The sequence below is a fragment of the Geotrypetes seraphini genome, chromosome 16 (assembly GCF_902459505.1).
Source record: "Geotrypetes seraphini chromosome 16, aGeoSer1.1, whole genome shotgun sequence".
Classification (NCBI taxonomy): Eukaryota; Metazoa; Chordata; class Amphibia; order Gymnophiona; family Dermophiidae; genus Geotrypetes; species Geotrypetes seraphini.
Window position 1 is genome coordinate 29,875,047 of NC_047099.1, and position 21,518 is coordinate 29,896,564.

Genomic DNA, 21,518 nt, shown 5'->3' on the forward strand with positions numbered 1-21,518 from the left:
AGCGCGCATGCGCAGTGGAAACTTCGTGCGGCCGTGATCCCTGATCCGTGGCTCCGTGTCGCCGCATGCACAGTAGGAGCTTTCGGCGGTTAGCGACGCGTGCGGCGGTTTCCCCAGCAACGTTCCTGCCCCGATCTCCGACGACGCCTGACTTCTGACGACGCCTCTCCTTCTCACTCCCGGACCGGCAGCAGCCGCAGGGCATTTGATAGGCCGGCCCACTTCGATAATGCGAGGCGGGCCAGCCTAGCAAAAGCCCTGAGGCTGCCCGGCCTAGCGGATGCTGGACAGTGAGCAGGTAAGGGAGAAGGAGTGCTGCTGGACATGGGGGAGGTAAAAGTAAGGGAGAAGGGAAGACAGACAGGGGGCAGAGAGAAAGAAAGAAAGAAATGCCTAAGTCTACACATCTATTCTAGTACCCATTAATGTAACGGACTAAAAAACTAGTTTAGAATATTTATCACATAAGCACAAATCACAGCATTGCAACATGAACATATTGAGGTGGAGGGAGGCACTTTTGTAGTTAGTGTGTTGCAGTTTGGTTAATGTTGATTGCTAAGGTGGTTTAACTAAAAATAATGTGATGCTGTAGCCCCATGAAATTAAAATGTTTTGTTGCTTTATTAATATAAAAATTAATAAACCACTGAAAAAAAGATCAAGCTATTTTTATTGGGGGTTAACTTAATGACTTGAAACTTGTAAGTTCTTCTAAAAATCTTCTACAGTTATTTCTGGCAGCTCAAATTATTCTTTTCAAAACCTGGAAATCAAATAGCGGGCCGAGTCTTTTCACAAGGAAAGGACAAAACAAATGATGTCCTATGGGAAAAATTCCAAGGTATGAAAAGGGGAACAGGGAAAATATATGACCATGTAGGTTCTTCCTTCATCAGATTAGTTTGAAAGGATGTACCAAACCAAGATTTGATAAACAAGATCAATGTATATCTAACTAGAGAATGACACGGTGGATGTTACCTGCGGCTAGCCTCGGGTAACCCGCCAAAACGGTGGGAGGGGGAAAAGGTGCTCACTGCAGGTAAGGGGACAAGGCCATCCACCACCCCGTGGAACAGTGAATGGCTTTGTCCCCGCAGTTAAGGGAGGGAACGCACGCAGTCACCGATCGTGCGCGGCCCCCCTCCCTCCTTCCTACCTATCCGAATCTATCTCCCTCCCCCTTACCTTCACGGCGCGTTTTAAGGTTTGAGACTTGTTGAAAGCCGCTGGAGCGTACGTGCAGTCGCACACGTTTGTGGGCAGAAGCTTCTCCTCCGACACAACTTCTGGTTGCGTCAGAGGAGAAGCTTCCGCCCGCGTCAGAGGAGAAACTTCCGCCCATACACGCACACGACTGCGCAAACACTCTGGTGGCTTTCAACAAGCTATTCAAACCTTAAAACGCGCCGTGAAGGTAAGGGGGAGGGAGGGAGATGCACGGACAGCGCGAGGGGTGCCGAAGGGCAGCGAGGTGCCGAGAGGCAAGGATGGATGCTGCGGGGACGGGGCAGTGAAGGGGACGGTGGTCCGGTGACAGGGACAGATTTTTTTCCCCCGTGTCATTCTCTACATCTAACCCAACACATTTCATAGTAACGTGAAATCGAGGTCTTTTGAAGACAGAGTTTTTTGGGGTTTTTTTACATTTCGTAGTTGCAAGTTTCTACATTTAGTGTTGCAAATGCTTTTATGGGAAATGCTACCCTTGCTGCTGGGTTATGGAACACCTGATATTACAACCCCAGAGACAATATTTACACTGCCAGTGTTGTTTTATGCGCCTAGGCGTTTATTGAGATCTGATAGAGTAGCTGTTCCCCATATCTCCAAGGCTCATCTTGCCTCAACTAGAAATGGAATCCAACAATGAGGCAAAAAATGGTCAAAAGGTTCCGTGAGTGATTGCAGAACAGCAAAACCATCAACATACAAAGGAATATGTATACTGAAATAATAAGAGTGTGACAATGTAAGGTACCCTCAGTGCGCAGGATAAGCGACGGGAGAAAAACTCCAACGCTTCAAGCGAAAAGGTAGAGGCTAGAAAGCCCCCACCTACACACCATCATGGGGTACCTATAGTGTGTTTTGAAATTAAATAGCACAATCCCAAACAAGTGCACAATGAACACAAATAAAAAAAATGGATTCACAAACTGCAATCACTCAGGGAAACCCCCAGGCAACTCCCAGCAAAAAATCGAAAAAGCAACTTAGCTTGAAAAGTCTTCATTCAACGTCCAGGGGTGCGGGAACAACGTAGATGAAACACCACAAAACCAGGTTCAACCAAGCCTGGTTTCGGGAACAAAATCCCTTCCTCAGGAACCCATGAATCAAGTATCCAAATGGACTTCAAGGCAGGCTGGAAAGAAAGAGAGGAGCTTTTCTCCCATCGCTTATGCGCGCTGAGGGTACCTTACATTGTCACACTCTTATTATTATTTCAGTATACATATTCCTTTGTATGTTGGTGGTTTTGCTGTTCTGCAATCACTCACGGAACATTTTGGCCATTTTTTGCCTCATTGTTGAATTCTTTTAAGTTTCGCTGGCAATTCTTTTTTTGGAGTCAGTTGTCAACTAGAAATGGTGCATTTTTTTTATTTAGTTCCAATTTTATGCAACAATTTACCAGTAGAGTTAAGAAAGGATCATTTCAAAACTTTGAGACAACTAAAAGCACATTTTTTTTTCAAATGGCTTTTCCAAATTGAGTAATTGAATTTCAGACTGCAGTCTGCATTGATTTGTATTAATTTGTATTTATATATATTTTGCATTTTTAATTTTAATTGTAATATAATAGGTTTTAGAAATGTAATATGATAATGTGTTTTAGAAATGTCATTTCATTTTTCTTTCCTTTTTATTTTTTTATTGGAGTTCTTTTCACAAATTTAAGTTATGATGTAAACCGCTTTGATCCTTTTTGGTTGTATAGGTGATCTATAAAGATTTTAACAAACAAACATAAACATAACGCATCAGTAATATACAATGTTAGGATGGCCATAAGAAGACTGAATGTTTTTGACCTTAATAGCAAATTTTAAAGCCAATGTTATTTACCATGAGGCACAAAATGCTATCAGGGTGTGTATTTTTGGATAGCAGTTTACACTTAATATACTTTATTTAAATTTTATGACCAAGTTAAACAACAGGGAGGCAATCAAAAACAGAGGATCAGTACGCATGGTGGGGGGCTCAAGGAGAAATACAAGAGTAGACCGGTAAGAATTGGGAGGTGTCACTCAGGGAGAGATCAATAAGGACAGGGAGACTCAAGAAGAAGTGAGGGAGAGGAGATCAGTAAGGATAAGGGGGGAATTTAAAGAGAGATGTGACGGCAGAGAATCAGTAAAGGCAATGTGGATCTGGAAAGAGAGGACTCATTTGCTAAAAACCACCTAGAAGAGTTACCTGGGCAGTAGCAACGTAAGACCCCAGACTGAATGAGGGAAGCAGGAACAGAGATCTGATCAAAGATGCAGGAGTACTGCTCTGTCCCCTCCTGCCACGGGCCTGTGATCAGCACCTTTACACCCCCCTAGAAATAATCAGAAACAAGAGATGATCAGGTAAAGAGAGGAGCCGATGAAAGAGAGATAACCGACAGTATGGCAGAAGGTTCAGTGTGCTGATTTCTATATAGGCTGCTCGCTGATCATTTATTCAACACAGGAGACAGATTAGATTCTTGCTTCACTAACAGTCCTCCCCTGCACATAACCAAACATGAGACAATTGCATAAGAAAATCACAGGGCACACACCATGCATGGGATAGATTACAGCATGAGGTCACAAGGAACAAATCAGTTATGAATGAGATCCTACAAGAACTCAAGGGACAGAAGTTGGTCCAAGCGGTGAGAATCCAGGACCCAATACACAGAGCAGAAGAGAGAGTCAGAAAGGCTGATGCAGCACCTGCAAAGCCAACATTGTGGTTGGCAAGTAAGGAAGGAGAAATTAGGTTCTTACCTGCTAATTTACTTTCTTTTAGCTTCTCCAGACCAGTAGAGGTTAATCTTTACGAATGGGTATATATCCAATCATGACCAGCAGGTGGAGACTGAAAACAAAACTGTGGGACAGTATATAATATACTCCCTTCTCTATTTACATCAGTCTGCCGAATAGCCAAGCAGAACTAAGAACTGGAAAACAGAAAGAAAACAATACTCCGAACAGGAGTAACAAATAACATACCCAAATGCTGTTGGAAAATGCAGAGGAGAAATACCAGAAGGAAAATGTCCCCACAGCTCGCCAGCTAAGCCAACCGAGCCACAGCCGCTGTTCTTTTTAATTCTCCCCGGCCCTAGAAAAATACTAGGACCCGCAGCAAAAAACAAAATCTGCCCGCGAAACAGCCCCAACAACAACAACAACAACAACAACAGACAGGGTGGGGGCCTCTACTGGTCTGGAGAAGCTAAAAGAAAGTAAATTAGCAGGTAAGAACCTAATTTCTCCTTCTTTAGCACTCTCCAGACCAGTAGAGGTTAATCTTTACGAATGGGACGTACCAAAGCAGTCCCTCACACGGGCGGGACCCCCGAAGGGCTGACACCAGAACACACACACCGAACACCACGTCCTGACGCGCCAGAACATCTACCCGAAAGAGGCTGACAAAGGAATACAAGGAAGACCAAACCGCAGCCTTACAAATGTCCACTGGAGGCACGAGCGACGACTCAGCCCAAGAAGCCGCCTGACCCCGAGTAGAATGAGCTTTGAGAAACTCCGGAATGGGCTGCTGCCCCAGAAGAGAAGCGGAAGCAATAGTCTCCTTGATCTAGCATGCAATAGTAGCCCTAGAAGCGCCAGCCCCCCTAAGAGGACCAGTCAGAAGGACAAAGAGATGATTTTATTTCCTGATCTCCTGGGTCCGCTGCACATAAGAGCGAAGGACCCAACCAACATCCAACTTGCTCAGCTGTCTTTGCTCAGAAGAGCCCTCCCAACTACCCAAGACCGGGAGGACCACAGATTGATTGACATGAAAAGGAAAAACTACTTTTGGCAGAAAAGGAAGGAACAGGCCTCAAGACAACCTGCTCCCTAGAAAACTCCAAGAAGGGAGCCCTACAAGAGAAAACCTGTAGCTCAGAAACACGCCTAGCGGAAGAAATGTCCACCAAAAAGACCGTCTTCAGAGTAAGGTCCTGCAAAGAGCAGCCGCCCAACGGTTCGAAGGGCGGGTGCATCAGAATAGAGAGAACCAGACTGAGATTCCAAGAGGGAACAGAGGACCGCACGGGAGGCCTGAGCACCTTGGCCGCCCGCAAAAAGCGAATCACATCAGGAAAGGCTGTCAAACGCTGACCTGTCACAAACCCCCAAAGGGCTGACAAGGCCACAAGCTGAACCCGGAGAGAAGCCGAAGCCAGGCCTCTATCCAGACCAACATGCAAGAACTCTAGGATGTTAGGCATAGAAACGCGAAGAGAGACCACTCCCCGCACCTGGCACCACCCCTCAAAGAAGTGCCAAATCCACACAGAAGCCTGAGAGGTAGAAAGCCTCCAGGACCCCAAGAGTGTAGAAATCACCCTATCTGAATACCCCTTCTTACCAAGACGACCCCTTTCAAAAGCCAAGCCGTAAGACAGAAGGGAGACGGGTCGAACATGGGAATGGGACCCTGCGTCAGAAGGTCGTCCAAGGAAGGCAGAGGAAGAGGATCCGCCACCAGAGTGTCACCAGATCTGCGTATCATGGATGTCGAGGCCAATCTGGAGCCACCAGAACCACCAGACCCGAATGGCGAACAATGCGGAGAAGAACTCTGCCCACTAATGTCCACGGAGGGAACATGCACAACAGCCCCTCTGTTGGCCATGGTTGAACCAGAGCATCCAGACCCTCGGCCAGTCCATCCCTGCGACGACTGAAGAAGCGGTACACCTCGGCATTGCCACTCGTGGCCATCAGGTCCATCAGGGACTGACCCCAAGCCTGCATTATCAACTGAAAAGCCATGGGGCTGAGACACCACTCCCTGGGATCTAAGATGTGACTGAGGAAGTTCGCCTGAACATTCTCCACCCCGGCCATGTGAGAGGCCGAGAGGTCCAGAAGGCGTGACTCCGCCCCAAAGCATGAGCCGAGCCACCTCCCCCGCCACCTGAGTGCTCTTGGTGCCCCAACGATTGACATAAACCACCGCTGTGGCATTGTCAGACAGGACTCTGACCGACTTGCCCATCAAGAGGGAGCGGAAGGCTAACAGCGCCAGAGGGACGGCTCTGGTCTCCAACACGTTGATCGACCAGGACGCCTCCTCCATGGACCAGGTGCCCTGAACTGAGTGACCTAGACACTGAGCCCCCCCCAACCGAGGAGACAGGCATCTTTGAGAAGCTCCGTCCACTGCGATAGATCCAGACTCATCCTCTGGACCAGATGAGAGGTCTGGAGCCACCAAAGAAGACTGCAGCGCGCCAAGCCTCACAGAGGGACAGGGACCTCCAAACTGTGCTCTGGGGTGACCATCTACGGAGCAGAGCATACTGAAGAGACACATGTGGGCCCGCGCCCACCTCACAACATCCAGGAACGCTGCCATCGACCCTAAGACTTGGAGGAAATCCTGCGCCCGAGGACACCGGGATGCCAAAAGAAGGCGAATCTGAGATTGCAATTTGCTTACCCGGGCCTCTGGAAGGAAGACCTTCCCCAAGGAGGTGTCGAACAGAACCCCAAGGTACTCCAGATGCTTGGAAAGGTTGACCACCCAGCCCAGTGACCGGAGAAACTCAACCACCGAGCCGTAACTCGGGCGCTCTCCTGCAACGACTTCGCCCGAATCAACCAGTCATCCCAGTAGGGGTGCACCAGAATGCCCTCCGACTGCAATGCCGCCGTGATGACCACCATCAACTTGGTGAATGTCCGGGGAGTTGTGGCCAGGCCCAAGGGAAGCACACAGAACTGATAGTGCAGACCCAACATCGCAAAGCAAAGAAAGAGCTGAGGAGAGGTCCGAATGGAAAAAAAGGCAAGTAGGCCTCCGCCAGAGCGAGAGAAGTCAGGAACTCCCCCGGCTGAACCGCCAGAAGGACAGACTGCAGTGTGTCCATGCGAATAAAAGGTAATTCTTTTTTTTTTTAATTCTTTATTTATTTTGAATATATTATCAAGAATAAACTTCTTGTACAGAGTATGATTAAGTCAACATAACATAAAACAAATGAAGTAACATTTATATAACAAAATTACTATTTACTCAATCAAAATATAAAAGGTAATTCTGAGAGTCCTGTTGACCTCGGTTTAAACCAAGGATGGGCCGAAAGGTCCCCTCCCTTTAGGGCCCCACAAAGGAAAAGGCGTACCAGCCGATACCGCACTCCTGAGGGGACACTGGACAACTGTTTTGAGATCTAGCAAGCGCTGAAGGGTCTGGCGAAAGGCTAGCGTCTCTCATGCCACCTGACATGGAGAGGCTAGATATGATCCAGCAGAGAGCGGGCAAAATTCAAGTACATAACCGTCCCGCACCACCACCAGGACCCACTGATCGTACGTGATCTCGGCCCACTTGGGAAACAAGTTGCGAAGCTGGGCACCCACGGGAACCAAAGGGGGCGCCGGCAAAGAGCCATCACGCAGGATGGGAAGCAGGGGAAACGGGGGGGAACTCCCAGCCCCCCGACGGGCCCCCTGAAAGGACTGCATGCGCTAAGCCAACCGACCCCGGGGAAAAACCGGAAGCCTGGAAAGAAGCAGTCCCATGCCCTAGGCGAAACTTGCAAAATTCCCGCAGACGCCCCTGGGCAATGCCAACCCGAGACGTCGGGCGGGCACGGTCCTCAGGCAGACGGGGCACCTCAGAGTCTGTCAAGAGTCTGAACCACCGGACTTAATTCCTCTCCAAACAAAAACAACCCCCGAAAGGGAAATTTTGGGAAGTTCAGTTCTGGACGCGGCAACCGCCGACCAAGCGCAAAGCCACAAGGTACAGCGTGCGGCCATCAAAAGTCCCAGACTTAGCTGCACCATGTCACAAAGAACAACCGAGAGAAACGAGGCAGTCATCTCAATCTTCACCACCTCCTGATCCACTAAGGACCAGTCATCAGACTCACGATCCAGGACACGCTCAGACCACCGAAACACGGTGCGAGCCACCAGCCCCACACAAATACCCCCAAGGCAGAGACATCAAAATTATACTTAGAAGTGTCTCTAACGTATGCTCCTCAGAGACCCTAAGAGCAGAACCGTCCATAACAGGCACGGTATGCCGCTTAGTAAGTGCCGAGACCACCGCGTCCCCCATTGGCGAAATTAAGGTAGCCCTATCCCCCTCCGGGTGGGATACCCATGAGCCAAGGCGCACACCAAACAAAACGGCGCCCGTAGGCCACTGCGCCAGCACAAAATCCCGAAAATCCTGACGCACAGGAAAAGAGCGGGAAACAGGACAGACCCCCTGAAGCAGAGGGGCCCCCATACGCGGGATCTCCGGTGGTGCAACTTCAAAAATGCAGCACCAAGGAGACCTGCTACATCAGGTCTAAAAACTCATCCCTCTGAATAAAAAGTGCACCATGGACGCATCTGCTCTGGAAGACGGGAAACCCGCCGCCCTGCTGCCAGCGGGCATCCCCTCCAGAGGATCCTGGAAGCCCACCAAAGCGGCCAGGTCCTCAATCATGCCAACACGCTCCTTCGACCACCAATTTGCAATCCAAGCCCCCCCGCGGGCGCTTAGATGAGGGAGGAGGAAGAGGGGACGCCAAACGAAAAGAGGGAGGCAAAGCCATAGGGGGCGCGGAGGGAAACCACCCCCGAAACCCCCCAGGTGCACGTGGGACCCCCAATTATCTGCACAAAGAAAGAAATTAAATTGGGGGCAAAAAACCCCTGGGGGTCCCCAGGGACTCCCTGCCCCAGCAGGGGTCCTTGCTGAAACCTGCCCCTGTGTTTGCAATACAGGGGGAAGGTCACCTGAGGTTGCAGACAAAATGGAGGGGCCAGACAGAGAAAATGGCGAAGTTCCCGCCAAAAATGCTCCCTCCATGGCCTGTAGCGGCTGAGAAGGTTGAACAATCCCAGCCGCTAAAACAGGCAAGTCGGCATCAGCTGTCAAAAAATCAGCTGAGAGGGAATCCTTCAGGGAATCCCTCCGTGGGCGGTTGGGGAAGACCGGGCTTCCCCACTGCTCCCAGCTGACTCGCGAGGCACCATCGGCCTGCAGCCGCTGCCGACGGAGCTCCACCACTTCACCGGCCCAAACTACCGAATTCAGTCCGGCCGCGAGTGCCTCGCGGCTGGACCTAATTGTGTCCCACTCCCCCGGAGAAGGGCACAATTGCTCCATACGCAACCTAGCTAGAAACAAAGTGCCGGTTAGATGAAAAAATACAGTAAAAACCATTAAACTGACAGGGAAGCAACCCTGCAGACCGGCACTACCTCAGGATTTTTTTTTTTTACAGAACAGACTCCACAGGCTCTCGAAGCAATATGCCTTGCTTGATTTAGGGGGCAAGGCTTACTGCTGAGGCTCCTCTAAAAAAAAGTGGGGAGGTGGAGGAAGTGGGGGGAGGGACCCCGCTTGAGACCCGCCGGGTTTGACACCCCCGAGGTCAGACGGACCCCCAAACAGGGCCCGCCCAAGCTCCGTCCGGCCAAAAACAGGGACTAGAAACCCCGTAAACAAATTCCAACAGCCCTACCAAGGGAGATGGGTACAGATCACTCAACACCTGCTGGAGACTGAAAGAAGACTGATGTAAATAGAGAAGGGAGTATATTATATACTGTCCCACAGTTTTGTTTTCAGTCTCCACCTGCTGGTCATGATTGGATATATACCCATTCGTAAAGATTAACCTCTACTGGTCTGGAGAGTGCTAAAGAAATCGCTTCGCACCCTTCTCAATGCACCAAACTGCTGAACTTTCTAGAAGTCACTCTCAGAACTGTACTCCAACTGCCTTCATTTAATGGCTTACCTCAGGGTAGGACCATTCTGGAGAGAAGTCTGTGATGCAGACCAGTGGTAGTGCCGATGGAGCTGCTTCAGGTACAGTCTGTGTAGATGACTCTGGGAATCCTGATGCAGGGAGGGGAAAGCCAGCATGTGTGGATTCATTTGTCTGGCTCTGACCCTCAGCAAAACTAGCATTAACTCCTCTCCCTTCCTCCTCCTCTTCTGGCAAGAGATCAGAGATGATGTCTGGGAACTGACTGTCGAAGGTGATGTTGAAGTTGCCAATGTGGAGGTCAGTGGCAGTTGGCGGTGCCACGGCAACAGCAGTGACAGGAGAGGGAGGACCCAGGTCATTCTGAATAATGGAATACAGGTCACGCATGCTGGACACAGCTTCTGCACTTGTGTCCACAGTCCTCTTATCACCAGTGGAATTTGAGCTGGTGTCCATGGGTGTCTCTCTCTCAGTGACCTCAGGTTTACAGGGTACAGAGGAAGGCAGGGACTCATCCTTCAAACTACCTCCACTCTTTACTTCCTCTTGCTGCTCCAAACTCGATTCAGAACCCTGACCCCGTCCACTCTCCTCATCATCCTGGATAAAGAAGGGATTCTGAGGGCATCCTGAGGGCAATGGGGGGCCATAGAGGAAAGTTTTGGGGGTCCCATGTTCTGGCTTCTCCAGCCTTGGTGGCAGTATTGTTGACGAGAAGAGTCCAGCATGCTCTGGAATCTTGCTCTCACTTTGTGGTGGCGGCTCACCAGCGGGAGGTGGGCTGAATGCAGCCCCTCCCCCATAGGTCTGCCCACGTCTGGGACTGTTGAGAAAGGAGTCTGGATCAAAACAAGCAATCGGGCTGTCCACTGTATCCATATTTGTTTCCAGGTTCTGTGAAAGCACAAGGCCTGGGCTGGGCATTAGTGCCAGACCTGAAGCTGGAGCCAAGGCTAGTTCATGGCCCCCAGGTGGCATGGCTGTGCTGCTGGCCTCGGGCACAATTAGCTGTCGGCTGGGTGTCAGTGTCATGGGTTTTTCTGGGGCCAGGCTGGTCATGACAATGACAGCATTGCGTGGCAGTGTATAAGCCACAGGGCTTACAGCCACAGTACTACTGGTCAGGCTCACGGCACTCAATTCCCGCTCCCCAAAGGCTACGGGAGAGCTATGGGTAGAGTCGGGGGTCTCTAATGAAGAGACAGACGACATCTCATTGCTTCCAGCACTGCCCTGGGCAATATTCTTCTCCAGTCTGCCTTCCTTTACTTCTGGCTCAGCCTTGGGATCAATATTCTGCACTTCGGTCAGGGCAGGATAGGGGCAAGGCCGCACTTCTACCTTCAGGGAAATGATGCGGTGCTTAGTGTTGCTGAACTTGTGAGGGATGTGGCCAGGTGTTCCTGAAATGGAAGATAAGTAAAGGCAAAAATTAAGAGACCAGACACAGAGATATGCAACGCGGCAACAGACATTTATCTATTCTCTGCCCCTCTCCCTTCCTGCTGCATTACCATACACCCACATGATCTCCAATTTAAACCTTCTCCAGACCTGAGGATCCTCTGTGCCTCCTTTCATTTTACACCTCTGATGAGGCTCTGCTTCCCTCATCCCCATACTCTTTCATTATGAAAATCCTCTGTGTCCATTTCAGGCTATATCCTTCACCGTTTCATTACTGTACTAGTTCTGTATGTACCCCCCCCCCTTCCCCAAATCTTGGGAAGATCAGACTGATTCCAGAGCCTACTTTCTAAACCCTGAGTCAGCTGGGTGCATTACAAAGGCATGATTATTCTCCCAAGTGATGGAGAAAGGCATCCCAACTGCTGCAAAATTGCTTCACGTATCAATACATCTGTGCCAGGTTTTAGAGGAACCGCTAACAGACCCTGCCTCTGAAGGTGTGTGCGAGTACTTATTTCCAGGGAGGCTTATCAATATTCAATTCCTCCAGCCAGTCAAGTGTCTTTTTTTTTTTTCTAACACTGGTTGCTTCATTTAAAAATAAAAAATCCATATATTCAGCATCACTCTAAGGATAGTCAATGGTGTTAAAGACAGATTCACAACCGACATCTGGCAACCAAATCAATAAAGTCAACTTTCCTTTCAGACTATTTGTTTATTTTAAAAATATATGAATCGCTTAATGCACAAAACATTTACAGCCACAATTTCAAGCACAAACATTATAAAATCCAGTAAACAAATAAATCTTCCCCACAAATTTCCTCCATACAGAATTCTTTAAATCTGAAACAAATAACCACAGAGTTAAAGAAAGGTGTCCACAAATAATTGTGTTTTTAATATTTTCTTAAGACACATGATCTTTGCATAATCTCATTATACCTGGAATTGAATTCCAGAGATTCTTACTGGCAAATGAGAAAAATTGATATTTTAGATTTAACACAACGAATCCCATTTTCTTTTTTAGATTGAAACAATTTTTTATTGATTATAAAAACCGGTCACCAAAATTGGACAAAATGACAAACAGAAGCAAAAGCCATCAAGGGCAAACAGTATCATCAAGTTTTGACAAAGAACTGATAGGATACAAATATCCCCATCCCAACTACAAAGCAAGTGGTGCTCCAGTTATGAATATGAGAAAATGAATGCAGAAAGTTTGGGGTACGGTAATCTTTTTAAATTGGTTTGGGGCCCGTTGGCATTTTATGTTACTTCACTATAGCAGGTCTTTGATTATAAGTCGGTTTTTGTTTATTTTCATACACATCCAAGGTAGGGTGGGAGAGGGGGGGATATTTCTGTCCTAATTTGACCGTAGAGAACATAAGAATATGCCTCCGCTGGGTCAGACCAGAGCTCCATCGTGCCCAGCAGTCTGCTCCCGCGGCAGCCCATCAGGTCCATGACCTGTAAGTGATCCTTTATTAGAGAATGACATGGTGACAAAATTCGTCACCGTTCCCATCCCCGTGGATAACTGCGGGAAATAATCCCATGTCATTTTCTAGTGTCTATTTCAACCTCGGTCCTTCTTCAAAGCAAAGCTTGCGGGTCAGTGGTTATGGCCATTCATACTCTGATTCTTATGGGAGCCAAGGATAATGAAGCCATTGTGACATCACTGATGTGACTGGCTCTTAGGCACTGGTGGAATGAGGCATTATGACATCACAATATCTGCTCTGGATACCAGAGACTGTCATTATGTCAACCTCAGTCCTTCTACACCAGTGTTCTTCAAAGCAAAGCTTGTGGGTCAGTGGTTGTGCCCAATTATACTCTGATTCTTCCCTCTCTCCTTAAAGAATGACATGAAGATGGTTTACTGCGGTTATTCACGTGGACGGGAACGGTGATGAATTTTGTCACCCTTTCATTCTCTACTTTATATCCTTCCATCCCTTTTGTCCTTCCTTATCTATATCCTTCTAACTGTATCCTTCTTTATCCTATATCTTCCCTATCTATATCCTTCAATAACTTTTTCTTTCAAAAATTAATCCAATTCCTCTTTGAAACCCTGTAAAGTACTCTGTATTTACAATTGGGGTGGGAGGAAGGGTGAGAGGATATTATTAATCTAAAGAAGGTAAGGTTAATGGGAAAATCTATGTCGCTGTGTTTTATTGAATAATCATTGAGTGGGGGGGTGGGAGAAAATGATTGGTTATATATAATTAAGTTGAAGGTGCTTATATTGACGTATTATGTGTTATATATTCATGTATTGCACTACTGAAGTATGGAAAAATCAATAAAAAGATTAAAAATAAATAAATAAAGAAATCTGAATTGTGATCATTACAAAGCCACTCTAGGGCCTTAACGCGCGGAATAGCAAGCGCTAAAATGCCGCACGCGCTAGCCGCTTCCGCCTCCTTTTGAGCAGGCGGTAGATTTCCGGCTAGGGCGCGCTAATCCGGAGCGTGCGTTAAAACCACTAGCACGGCTTTGTAAAAGGAGCCCTTAGTGAAGTTTTTGACATTATCGTTTATCCTATTCGTGATTGTACTGTAACTGAAAGTACATAGTCATTGTACCGTCTCTGAACCATTGTGAATGTTTTATTTGTTAACCCCTTAGTCATAGGCGGTCCAGAAATTTAACAATCAATACGCAAGATTCTGTACGTACATAGGCTGTAGGAAAACATACAAGGTCCTTTTGAAAGTCCCGTTTGTACGTTTGCCGAGCAAAATCTTTTTGGAGAGAAAAAAAGGGTGCAAAGTTAACAATCGGAGATTGAAAACAAACATAGCACACAATTAAAATGTAGAACTTATTGCTCGAGGACTCAGTCAAGGGAACTTATATAGCTCAAAAAAAGTTTGGACAAACTACTGAGAAAGGCCATAAAAATGAAGATAAATTTGGGAAAGTGGCAAGATTCAACCAATTATAAAAAATGATATTCAAACAATTATCTTACATGAAAGAGAGAAAAATCCTCAGAATCCTGTGGGGAATATAATGGTCTAACCTCCTCACTAGAAAGGGTAAGTTAACCCTCTTAAAAGAGCAAAAACGCTTCCAAATTTTTTATCACTTATTACTCAATCATCATGTCAAAATTCTTCACCCTCTCCAAGGTAGGGAGAACGAGAGGGCACTCTCTAAAAATGAAAGGGGATAGATTCCGTACGAACATAAGGAAGTTCTTCTTCACCCAGAGAGTGGTGGAAAACTGGAACGCTCTTCCGGAGTCTGTCATAGGGGAAAACACGAAGTTAGACAAGTTCCTGCTGAACCAGAACGTATACAGGTAGGGCTAGTCTCAGTTAGGGCGCTGGTCTTTGACCTAAGGGCCACCGTGTGAGCGGACTGCTGGGCATGATGGACCACTGGTCTGACCCAACAGCGGCAGTGGCCATGTGAGGGAACTCGTTATCATGAAGGAGAATGTCTTTAGACAAAAATCCTCTGCGACGGCTCTATATTTTTGGCTTCAGCTCCTCATCCAACATTGACTGTATCAGGCACTATTCACTTTTTCACCCTTTTCCTGACTGTGCTCCAAAATTGGTCCATTCATATCCCAGAAGAGAGTGAATAGGACCTTTCCAATAGAGGTTTGAGACTTGAACTTCTTGACTGGAGATGTGTGACGCCATTGTGAAGACTGCCTCTTGCTTTCAGGCTCATAACAATGCACCCAAGTTTTGTACTCTGTAACAATAGGTGTCAGGAAGCCTTCATCATCATTATACCAAGCCAAAAAGGCCATGGAAATCTGCACATGAAATCATCCTCAGCACCCACCATGCACACAACTTGCGATACCAGAGAACCTCCGTGTCAATGGTATTTGTGGATCTGATACCGACATCTAATTCCCTGGCCAGAACTTTTAAAGAAATGTGCCTTTTTCATGAATGACGATGTCAGCACGATCCACCTTCTCATCAGTGATGACTGTACTAGGACAACCAGAACATTAATCATCATTTATTTAATGATTGGATTTCTGTTGAAGAATTGTTGGGTGGGGGGGGGAAAGGGTTATAATTTCTACTTTAATGGATTATATGTATAAGAATGTCAAGTGCTGTATATTTTATTAGTAATGTAATGTTTTAATATTAATCACTTGTTTGTCAGTTTTAAAATGAATAAAGAATTAAAAAAAAAAAATCATCAGGAATTGATGTTCGTCCATTTTTTAAAATATTCTTTATTTCAGAAAGCAAGAACATACACAGGTTGAATGTCAACGGTAAATACACCACCAAAATCCAAAAGGAAAAAAAAAAAAAATCCCCTCCCCCCTCGCTTGCACAAAGTGGTTATGGAACCAATCACTAAATGTTTCTCTGGTTACCCATGCCTTCTTGTTTGCATAATAGTCCACAGATAGATGATGTACAGTACACCCTTCAAACATCGGAGATGTTGGCTTTTTCCAACCACTGTCAACTTTAATTTGAGTGTGCCTGCAGCATTGGTACATGCAAGAACAATTATCCTGTCCTTTATGTCCTTAAAACCAGATAGTGCTAGTTCATCAACTGCTCTCACTATTTTTCTAGGAACACAGTGCCAGTAGAGAGCTGTTTCAACAGAACTGTAAATTTGTTCAGGTACTTGGGACCTGGGTTGGCCACTATTAGAAACAGAATACTGGGCTCAATGGACCTTCAGTCTGTCCCAAGTATGGCAATTCTTATGTTCAAGGTTTCCATCAGATATTCTCTTAGCAAATTCATCAATGTAACTTTCAGCTGCCTCAATCAGTAGAAGCTTTTTCAGCACAGATATTGAAATATTTATCATCATGGCACTTCTTAAATTTCTGCAGTCAACCTTCTGAATATTCACACTCACCATCAATGTTCAGTTCTTGATGATATTTTTTTGGCTTGCTTCAATGCCATCAAACCAATCAATGGCATGCATTCATGCCTTCTTTTCCAAAAACATCCAATCAGCACATGATCTAAACCTTCAATTTCTGCCCCATGCAATGTTTTTCTGATTTTCATTGATTTCTGGTAATCATTCTCAATGTAAAATTTCAACAACTTATCTTTCTGTTTCTTTAAATCATATACAGTTGTTGTTTCCACACCATATTCTTCAATCATCCAATGTTCAGATACATCTTCATCAAGCTTCAATACCTCAACTTTCTGTGCTATTGAAGGGAGATAAACACTTCCTTTTCTGCTTCTCACTGAGAGAAATCTTCAGCTTTCCACTTTCCAGCCCTCTTACTTGAACTGTGCAGAGATCAGGATAAATGCATGCACTTGCGTTGGTTTCCGCATGTGTCACATCGGGGAAACCAACTAATTCCGACTCACATCAAATTTCAGTTTTCAGAGCTTTTCAGTTTTCGGAATTTTGGATAAAGGATCTTGTACCTGTACTGTGCTTGATTATGTCCCTTCCCTTAAATACAGAGGAGACCGGAGAACATTATTTTAGAAGCTTAAGCAGATTTTTAAATTGATATCCGAAGAATCCATTGGATTAAACGAGAAGATCAAATGGCATCATTTATTTTTAGACTTTTTTTGAGCTGTTTCTTCAAGACTCTGATTTTTTGTTTTTTGGGCAGGGTGAATACATCACTCACCGTGTTTTAAAGGAAGTCAGAGTAGGCAGCAAACTTGGTCTTTGGGTTTGAGCAAGCTGACAGTTGCTGAAGTATGAGTAAATGAGAAGAAATGCTTTTTGTACAATATTTTAAAGTTTTTGAAACAAGTCTTATTTAGTCTGAGTTTTTGTTTATTTTTGGTCCTAATTCCTGATGAAGCTAACAATTTGTAGTTGCTTAGTAAAACATGCTGGACTGCCGGTTGGACAGCTGCCTCCAGCTGAAAGAGAAAATAAGTGTATACTTTAAAAAACTGACTAAAGTTAGACTGAAGAACCTAAGATGTGATACTTGAATGACTAAAATTAGGAAGCTTTATGTTCTATTAAGAAGGTTGTCTATGAAGTTACTTACCTTTCTAGCTCAAAAGGGGTTCTGAGGCTTTTCCCCTCTTTTATGTAAGATGACCGTTTGAAAATCATCTTTTATATAATTGGTGGAATCTTGACACTTTGATTTATATTTTGTTTTCACTGTCCTGGTTTTTGATTATGGTAAAACCTATCACTTATCCCTGGAAGTGAGCTATAAGATACAGATCTGCTTTTTGGGAACTGCCAAGTATTTGTGACACAGCCTGGCAACTACTGAAAATGAGATCTACCTTGGTCTTACTCAGCATGCATCATCTTATATACTTATGTAACCACAACCCTTACCTGTAGCTGCAGAGCTAGATAAAAGAGGTAGGAAAGGTAAAAATGCATTGCCAGAGGTTATGGTAAGAGTGGATAGCGTAGCTGGTTTTAAGAAAGTTTGGACAATTTCCTGGAGGAAAAGTCCATAGTCTGATTTTGAGACAGACATGGGGGGGGAGCCACTGCTTGCCCTAGATTGGTGGATATTGGCGTGGAATGTTGCTACTCCTTGGGTTTTGGCCAGGTACGGGGGACCTGGATTGGTCACCGTGAGAACAGGCTACTAGGCTTGATGGACCATTGGTCTAACCAGGTAAGGCTATTCTTATGTTCTTAAATGAGAAAACCTTGGGGTAGTTGTCAGTCTTATGGTTGTACAGTCCAAGCTGCACTAGAAGCTCAAAAGGCTAAGAAAACTGCCAGGCCAAACCTCCCCTATCAGGATGGATGTACTGATTTCTCTATGTATCTCTAGCCTGTTCAAACAAGCATGTAGTACCCTATCCTAAACTCAAGATCTGTTATACCCATCCCATCACGAATAACTTTCAAAATATCTTGCATCAATTCACCGCATACTTCATGGAAACTCTGCGGCCCCACTCATCCAACTCTTCTCAATAGCATGGTCTACTTCCCGCAGAACCCTCAACCGGATGCTACTAAATCTCCCATCCACTAAAGAGCTTCACTCTAAACGAGTTTTCCACTCCATGCTTACCTTCCTAGGAGTCAAAACTCGAAATGGCCTTACAGAAAAGACCAGAACTAAACCTTGCCACATCATGTTCCAAAGAAAACTGAAAACCCATCTGTTTGATACTTAATCTCCTTTACCCTCTCTTCTCTCCCTGTCCCTTCCTCCTCTCTCCCCTTCCTCTCCCTCTTACCTATCCACCTCCTCTCTCTCCCTCCTCTTCCTCTCCCCTCTTACCTCTCTTTACCTTGAGCCTGTATAGGTATGAGTGATGCACAAATAGAAGATTATATTATATTATACAGGTAAAGAAAGTACTAACCTCGGGAGCTGTTACATAGGCAGGCATGGGTACGCAGCTGTGGCTTTGCCTGGTGGTTTTCCAGGATTTGCTGCACCAGCTGCTCAATGGAAAATTCAGTTGTTCCATTCCCGTTGCTGCATGTCCATTTAATCCCATGAACTATAGAAGAAAAAGATCAGTACCTTCTTTAAACAATGCCTTAACTATAATTAAACAGGTTCATTTTATAAAAGAGCACGTATAGGCCAATGCTCAGAACTCCTGCAGTGTTCTATACAGCACAGAATACCGCCGGAACAGCACCAAAAAATAACTTCTTAATGTTCAGCACTAATAGCATGCAAATCATATGTACGCTATTAGTGTTAAACATTGGGAAATTATTTTTCAGGACCTGTCTGGCTCAAGCACACAAGAGCTACACAGTAAGCAAAGCTCTTGTGCGCATGCCTAGTGAAACCAGGGAGCCGGGAGGACAGACACTGGCCAAAGGCTGCATCCGCAGGGGATTCTTGCCGGTGGTGGATGTCTTCCAGCAGCCAAGCAAATAGTAGGATGGGACAATAGACTTCCCACAACCAGAGGAGCCAAAAGGATGATGTCAGAAAGTTTATTGTTTCCAATCACAACAGTCTGGACCCGACACAGCACTATGGGCTCCTTTTACTAAGCTGCGTTAGGGCTTTAACGCATGGAATAGCGTGCGCGCTAGACCTTAACGTCAGCATTGAGCTAGCGTTAGTTCTAGCCACGTAGCACTAAAAACGTGTGCGCTAAAAACGCTAGCGCACCTTAGTAAAAGGAGCCCTATGTTTCGGCGTATAGTATGACTGACTCAGGAGTCACAAATACTACAATTTAAAAACAAACATAAAAAAAATAAAAATAAATTTAGCTTTTTTGATGGCTGTCTTATTATTTTATGATATTTATCTTTGTGGTGGTGTAAATCCTCCGGATTGCTCATTAATTGACCCATTAGAACAACTGGGTATGTTTTCTCTTCTTTTTTTAGATTTTGTAGTCTCTTTTGATATTTATATAATGCATGTGTAATATACTATCCCTCTCTTTTACTAAGGCATGCTAGCCGATTTAGCACGCGCTAAATGCTAACGCAGCCAGAGAATATAATGGACGCGTTAGATGCGCCTTAGTAAAAGGACCCCTATGTTGCTATAGATAATGAGGCAGTTAAAGCACAGTTACTTACCGTAACAGGTGTTATCCAGGGACAGCAGGCAGATATTCTTGACTGATGGGTGACGGCACCGACGGAGCCCTGGTACGGACAATTTTAGAGTGATTGCACTCTAAGAACTTGGAAAGTTCTAGCAGGCCGCACCGCGCACGCGCGAGTGCCTTCCTGCCCGACGGAGGCGCGCGGTCCCCAGTTAGGATAAGCCAGCTAAGAAGCCAACCCGGGGAGGTGGGTGGGACGCAAGAATATCTGCCTGCTGTCCCTGGATAACACCTGTTACGATAAGTAACTGTGCTTTATCCCAGGACAAGCAGGCAGCATATTCTTGACTGATGGGTGACCTCCAAGCTAACAAAAAGAGGGATGGTGGGAAGGTTGGCCATTAGGAAAACAAATTTTGCAAAACAGATTGGCCGAAGTGACCATCCCGTCTGGAGAATGCGTCCAGACAATAGTGAGATGTAAAAGTATGAATTGAGGACCAAGTACCAGCCTTGCAGATTTCCTCAATAGGTGTGGAACGGAGGAAAGCCACAGATGCTGCCATGGCTCGAACTCTATGGGCTGTGACAGAACCTTCCAGTGTCAGTCCGGTCTGAGCATAACAGAAAGAAATGCACGCTGCGAGCCAATTGGACAGCGTACGTTTAGAAACAGGATGTCCCAATTTATTCGGATCAAAGGACAGAAAGAGTTCAGAGAATGATCTGTGGGGCTTAGTACGGTCTAAATAGTAAGCTAAAGCCCACTTACAGTCCAAAGTATGCAAAGCCTGTTCTCCAGAGTGAGAGTGAGGTTTCGGAAAGAAAACAGGCAGAACAATGGATTGGTTGAGATGGAATTCAGAGACAACCTTAGGGAGAAACTTTGGATGTGTACGCAGAACCACCTTGTCATGATGAAAGACGGTAAAAGGTGAGTCTGCTACTAGTGCATGGAGCTCACTGACCCTCCTGGCAGAGGTGAGAGCAATCAGGAAGAGAACCTTCCAAGTGAGAAATTTGAAAGAAGCCGTGGCCAAAGGTTCAAACGGAGGCTTCATTAAGGCTGAAAGAACCACGTTAAGATCCCAGATCACAGGAGGTGGTTTAAGAGGTGGTTTCACATTGAAAAGTCCTCGCATGAATCTGGAGACCAAGGGATGAGCTGAAAGGAGTTTCCCATGGACTGGCTCATGAAAAGCAGCAATAGCACTGAGGATAATGTGGTTTTTGCGTTTTCTTTTAGGACTATAATTTTTTGTTCTTTCTTTAGAGTGTTGCTCTCTCTCTACAGGTTGGTTATGTGTTTCTTATCTTTTTATCAGGTTTTCATATGCTAAGTTTTTATTTACTTTTTATATTTGTTCATTTTTAAATTGTAGTATTTGTGACCCCCCCCTGAGGCAGGCGTACTTTACGCCGAAACACAGTGCTGTGTCGGATCCAGACCACTGCGATTGGAAACAAACTTTTTGACATAATCCTTTTGGCTCCTTTGATTGTGGAAAGTCCATTGTCCCATCCCACTATTTGCTTGGCTCCTGTTCTCGTGGGGTTTATTGTTTTTTAGTTTTTTTTAAAAAAAATCTTTATTCATTTTTACATCTTATAAGTGTTTCAATAAATGACAATTGAAATTGAATACATCACTTGAATCT

At 45.6% G+C, this 21,518-nt stretch overlaps 1 protein-coding gene across 6 annotated transcripts in view; it reads right to left on the reverse strand.

Annotated features, from left to right (window-relative positions):
* Positions 1 to 21,518, reverse strand: part of CAMTA2 (calmodulin binding transcription activator 2) — a 144,121-nt gene that overhangs the window by 89,487 nt on the left and 33,116 nt on the right. For all 6 annotated transcript variants that reach the window (XM_033924889.1, XM_033924891.1, XM_033924890.1 and 3 more), the window contains exons 8-10: positions 18,697 to 18,837; positions 9,986 to 11,361; positions 3,433 to 3,559 (exon numbers count right to left, since the gene is read on the reverse strand). In XM_033924889.1, coding sequence (XP_033780780.1) covers positions 3,433 to 3,559; positions 9,986 to 11,361; positions 18,697 to 18,837 — 1,644 coding nt within the window. The remainder of the gene's footprint in view (positions 1 to 3,432; positions 3,560 to 9,985; positions 11,362 to 18,696; positions 18,838 to 21,518) is intronic.